The 6,000-nt window shown below is 54.9% G+C and overlaps 1 protein-coding gene across 2 annotated transcripts in view; it reads right to left on the reverse strand.

The window, feature by feature from the left end:
• The window catches only part of CFAP77 (cilia and flagella associated protein 77), a 159,529-nt gene extending 153,529 nt beyond the window's left edge, over positions 1–6,000 (reverse strand). The window contains exon 1 of one of the 2 annotated variants that reach the window (XM_077306127.1): positions 5,643–6,000. In XM_077306127.1, coding sequence (XP_077162242.1) covers positions 5,643–5,771 — 129 coding nt within the window. In that variant the 5' untranslated portion in view covers positions 5,772–6,000. Of the gene's footprint in view, positions 1–5,567 lie in introns of both variants that reach the window. The other variant, XM_077306125.1, reaches the window with a different exon arrangement.

Genomic DNA, 6,000 nt, shown 5'->3' on the forward strand with positions numbered 1-6,000 from the left:
AGCCTGCCCAGGAGGAGGCTACATAAAGCAAGGGGCTGCTTGCTGGAGCTCACTTGAGCTCTCTGGCTGGCTGGCTGGCTGGCTGTGCTGTTCCCAAGCTTCCTGCCTGGTTGAGCGGCCTGCCTGCCTGCCTGCCTGCCTACCTGCCTGCTGGACCCTCCTGGACTTCCTGGACCTGGCCTGGACATCGCTGGAGAAGACAGCAAACAGTTTGTTTTAGGGGTTTTTCCCCTCTCCTTTCCTATTTTTCTCTTTTTTCCCTCCCTCTTCTCCATCTCTCTCCCTCCTGTTTCCAAAGTTTTGTGCCTTTGGGTTTCTGTGGGTGGGGGCCTGGGGGGGGGGGTTGGGGGAATTGTGTTTGCTGTTATTGTGTTTAAAGTGTTTGCTGTTTGGTTTTATTTAAAAGTATTTTGGGGGTGGGGGTTGGGGGCATGTATTTTGAAGTTGTACTGTTTTTGTGGGGGGGGGGTTGTTTGATTGTTTTGGGTTTTTATCCTCAGGTTTTCTCAGTTGCCACCTTTGGGCTTCGTGCCCTGGGTGGCTGCTGGTTGTTTGGTAGTTGTAGGTGTTTTTTGGTGGGGGGCTAGTTTCAGTTTGGGGGGGTGTATTTGTTCTTAGGTTAGTTTAGCTGTTAGGGCCTTGCAGGTCCAGTTTTTCTTGATTGCCAGCCACCTTTGGGGGAGTGCCCTGGGTGGCTGCTGGTTGTTTGTTTGTTGAAGCTGTTTCTTTGGTTGGCCTAGGTAGAGTTAGCTTGTTTGGTTTGGCAGTTTGGGCCTTGCAGGGCCACTTTTCCTCGGTTGCCACCTTTGGGGGAGTGCCCTGGGTGGCTGGCAGCTGGTTGATGTTTTAGAGATTGTTTCCTGGGGGGAATTGCTGCGTTCTTCTTGGGGTGCCCAATTAGTGACCCTTTAAATAGGCAGTAAAATCCATAGTTTCAGGATAATTTTTAAAGTGCTACTAATTTTTTAGAATAGATAGTTTTTTTCCTAAGTAGCTAGATAGGATTGCATTTTTATAAGATAAAAGTGATTTGGGATCTAGGCTAAAAAGAACTTTCTTAGTAGTTTAAAAAACTTTAAACCAGCAGGGGCTGTGCCTTATTGAAGGCCAGCTTTCCTGGTAGAGACAGGAATTGATTTAGAGGCCAACAGATTTAGGGGTTCTTCTTAGCAGATCAGGTGGGGGCTTGGTGCACAAATCTGCTCCAGCCTTCCTTCTAGCTAGTAACACTCAGGTAGCTTAAAACACTTAAAAAGTGTAAAAAGGTTTTTTCTAATTTTTCCCTGCTGGAGGTTAGGTAGGGCCAGTTAATCTTAGCTAGGCCCAGACCGGTTCCTTAAATTAAAAAAAATCCAAGAGAGAACAGGAAAACTCCATAGAAGTTAGGTCAGCTTAGGGTCTATCTAAAAAACTAAACAGGTAGCTGGTGGGAGGTTTTATAAGTTGCAAGGTTTCCTTAGAAACAGGTGTTAGGGCAGTTAGTGGTAGGGCCTCACATTTCCCTGTCTCTTAGATTAGAACTAGAAACAGTTTGTCCAAGGGAACATGAGTGGGAAGAAGGAAGGTCAGGCTTGGGGCCTTGGGGGAAAGGTCCTACAGAAAACTAGAGGGGTGGAGGGGAGTGAGAGGGGGAAGGAAGCGTCCTTCCCCCCACCTGAGAAGAGGCCTGTCTTGGGTCGACCTTCCACCACTCCAACCTCTGGCCGGAGTGGTGCAATAAAGAGTGTCCCCAAGGGTCTCTTTATTGAGGCGGCTGCCGGGGCGCCCCCTTCTAAGGTGCGTCAGGCAGGGGTCTTTGCTGGCACTTCTGCGGGGCCTGCTGATCAGGCAGCCCCTCGTGCCGCTCCTTTTACTAGCGAGGCATGGGGGCGTCAGGAGGAGTTGCCTGATCTCTCCCCCGGGGTGAGCCTTGGGGACATGAGTGGCTTGTCCTTCATGTCCCCAGGCATCACCTCGGGGGTGCAGAGAGCCCTGGAGGAGATGGGTGAGGGACTGGCCCGCCAGTCTACTCCCCTTTCTCCCCCAGGATCCAGCAGGCTTCAGTTGTGGGGGGAACAGGAGCATATGGTAGAGGTGGTGCAAGAGGGAGAGATGGAGGTGGCACCCCCTGCCCCGCCATCTCAACCCCTTCCCCCTCTCTCACCTCCTTCTGTCCCCACCACAGGACACGGTGTGTCCGGCCCGAGCTCCTCACAGGAGGCAACTCAGAGGACTTCGCAGGCTGCAAGCCAGCCTGCGTCGTCCAAAGGCTCCAAAGTCTGGAATTACTTCCAGACAGTGGAGGGAACCCACCTAGCAGAGTGCCAGCTCTGTAGGCAGAGGGTTAGTCGTGGAAGGCAAGAGCGTCACTACATGACTAGTGGCCTCATGAACCACCTGAAGAGGCACCACCAGACTGTCCTGCTTCAGGGGGAGAGACAGGCTGGCAGTGGGGTGCCTGCGCAGGCACAACCTACCAGCACGGGGCTGGAGAGTCTCCCCGGGACCTCCACCTCGAGAGCTCTCCCTAAGAGTTCTGCTCAGGGGGGGGTGGAGTTAGAGGGAGGCAAGCGACCATGGTGGAGATGCTTGCCCGGGCTGGCAGTGGCATGCCAAAAGGGGGGTTTGAGGCAGGGTGTAGGGCCGCGAACCATGACCTAGCTGTGCTCATGGCCGTGGGTGGGTACCCCTTTCGTCTGGCCGACAATGTGTACTTCCGCCGACTATGCCGTCGCATATCCACCTGGTACACGCCTCCTCAGTTCCCCTGGAGGAAAGGGCTGCTTGGGAGGGGAGACTCTATGGCCCCCTGGCCTGCATTCTCTAATCTCCAGGAGTTTTCCTATCTTTATCGGTGTTATGTGGGGCTCACGTTGCTTCTGTCTTCTAGCAGCCCAGGGAGCAAACAACTTCCCAAATGTCCTGTCGTGAGCCTCCTGGATGAGGTCTTGCAAACTTAGTTACGTTCCTACCCCTAGCAAAATAGAAATACACACGGGAGGATATGGGCAAACAAGGGGGGGGGGTGTGGGTCAATTAATCCTGTACATTTCCAAACAATTGTCTTTAACTGTCATAATATAGTCTTAGATTTCCACATTAAGCCAAGCGAGAAGAAAAGTATCCTGTCTTTGATATCTTTGTTAGGAATCATCAAACACAACCAAGACTATTATCCTAGGTCAGGGGTGGCCAAACGGCGGCTCTCCAGAGGTCCATGGACTACAATTCCATATAGCTGGCAGGGGCTCATGGCAATTGTAGTCTATGGATATCTGGAGAGCCACCCCTGTCCGAGGTCTTGTTGGACTTCCTCAATTGTTTAATAATTGCACGCCCCAAGTCTTTTGGGTGACAGAAAAGAGGTTGTTGTCAGAATGTTGACCTCCAGTCAAAATATAACACTGTGTTACAACCATGGAGACGGATTCTTTGGAAATGTACAGGATGGGTAGAGCCTCCTGGTTTCCGTCCTGGTTGCCCAGGAAAGGACAGGAGCCTCCAAGACAGCCCTCTAGTGCTCAGTGCGGCATCTGCAGGCGCATCCGGATCGCTGCCGGAAACTCTAAAATCCCACCTCAACCGTGAGAGAGACGTGCTGACCTTCGTCTTCTTCTTCGTGGGATTTGACTGCTGCCCTGTGGCCTTCTGATCTTGAAGGACATCAGGACTTCTGGGTTATTTCCCCCATCCTGTCCTCCTTCAAACCATGCTAGATAGACCAGGCTGAATGAAAACTCCAGGCACACCATGCGCTTCACAGAAAGCGGAGATTTGAACCTGGGTCTCTCCAGGCCTACACTCTGGCCCAGCATGACATAATGGTGAAAGTGTCAGATTAGAATTTGGGAGACCCGGCATCAAATACTCACTCGGCCATGGAAGCTTGCTGGGGGACCTCGGGCCAGTCACACCCTCTCATCTCCAACTACCTCACAAGACTGTTGTGAGGATAAAGGATGTGAATTGCTTTGCCCCCCCCCCTCCTGGGAAGAAAAGCATGAAGGAAGTCAATAGATGCATATCCAGTGTGGCAAATATGAAGGGCAAAGGGCCCATCTCGGGGGTAACATTCCTCAGGGTCTTGGGGGGGGAGGGGGGGATCGTCAAGTTGCCCCCTCCCAGATAACCAGCCCAGCACTGGAGCTCTTGGGCACCTCTCCAGGTGGTTGGGCAGGGAGTCACCCCTGCCCCTTTTAATAAGTATTTGTGTTCATGAGGGCTGTTTTACCACCATGTATTAGATTATATATTGTTGTACGTTGTTTTAATGGGGTTTTATTGTAACTGGGGATCAATCTTGTAACCCGCCACAAACCGCTTGCCGGGAGTGGCGGGAAATAAATCAAGAAATAAAATAAATAAAATTATAAGTAGTGCTCCTACAACAAACAGTATACATAACACGTGATATTACACCGAGGAAAAACTTTTCACGTTATCTCAGACAACTGCACAGAATCCCTCTCCCCAGCGCTTTCTTCATTCTCAACTCCAGAGAAGTCCGAGGGCCTTTTCCAGCCCTGACCCCGGCCGGGGGGGGGGGGGGGTGAGCTCCCCGAGAGCCTCAGGGCCCGACGGAAGAGTCACAGGCCTGCAAGATGGAGGCCTCCCCGTCTGTTTCCGAGGGAGAAATCGAAGCTCTTATGTCACCAATTTTGGGCTGTTTCTAACTGATTTAAAATTGTAACTGTTATCTCTTTTTATTGACTGTTGTGAGAGGACAGGGCCAATAGGCTATATACCTTTAATAATGTAATAATAAATAGCTAAAAGTATTGTTTGTTATCGTGGGACGGCCATGACAACATCAAATATGAGAAATCCATCTCGCCCCATTGTCGGGAAACCAAGGCCAAGAGCAGCTGTGGGTTTGCCGGCCGCCCCTCGGGCACCGGAGGCTCCCCTGCCAGGAGCACCCAGTCTCAGTCCAAGGCCGCCATTCCCCTCCCCTCCCCTCCCCTCCCCGGGGACACCACTTGCCCCTTCTCAACAGTCCAGGATTCGGGAGCCAACCGCCATATTGCCGCAGCCCAGGAGTGCGGACCTAAACCGCTTCAAAAACCCGGCACAAACCCGCTTCTGTCTCACAAGACCCATTGCAACCTTTTTGTTTGCCTCTGCCCCCCTCCCGTGATTGTTCCCCTTCTAACTGGAGGAGCCAGGAGTGGCGGGAGGGGGTGGGAGCGAGGCCTGAACAGGGACTCTGGAGGAAGGGAGCCCCGGGCGGGTCAGCCCTCCATCGGCCCCCCGGAGTCCACGCAGCTTCTACCGCGAGGAGAAACCCCAAAGCAGCCGCTCCTAGACGTCAAGGCGGCCCCCTCCGCCCACCACTTGAGACCTTGTTCTGCACTCCCCGAAAGGGGCAGGCTGACATTCCTCGGCTGGGGGGCTGAAGCTCTGGCACGGCCCATGGCAAATGTTCCCGCCACCCTTGCTGGGTGGGCCCCTGGGCACATTTCATCCCCTGGACGGAAAGCAAGGTCCCCTGCGGGGGAGCCGAAAGGGGGGGCACGAGTGGGGCAGCTGCGAAGGGGCCTGGGGCCAATCCCCCCCTCCCCCGCCCCCCCCGCCGTGGGCTCACCCACCTTACTGATGCGATGGTTTTGGAGCATGCTTTCGCGCACCACGCCCAGCCGCTCGTTCTCGCTGCCCGGGCTCACCTCGGCCAGGGTCATCGGGCGCCGCGGGGGGGGGCAGATCTGGCTCACGCTGCGCCGCCGGGGCAGGTGCTCCTTGGCGGGGGGCTTCTGGGGGGCGGCGGCGGCGGGGGGGGCGGCGGCGGCGGCCATGGCAGCAGAGGTCAGGAGGGCCACCCTGCCTGCGGTGCCAGCTGCCTCCCCTGGGCCCGCAGGGACGGTTGTGGGTCCCGCACTCCCCTGGGCCGTGCCACTGCGGGGAGGGAGGACGCGGGGAAGGCCAGCGGGGAGACGGAGGCTTCCTTCGCGCCAGGCCCCCCAGGCCCCCCTGCCCTGTCAAAGCAAAGCCAAAAATTCACCCGGGGGTGGGGGGGGGGTGGCC

This window comes from Paroedura picta, chromosome 12 (genome assembly GCF_049243985.1).
Source record: "Paroedura picta isolate Pp20150507F chromosome 12, Ppicta_v3.0, whole genome shotgun sequence".
NCBI classification, from domain to species: domain Eukaryota; kingdom Metazoa; phylum Chordata; class Lepidosauria; order Squamata; family Gekkonidae; genus Paroedura; species Paroedura picta.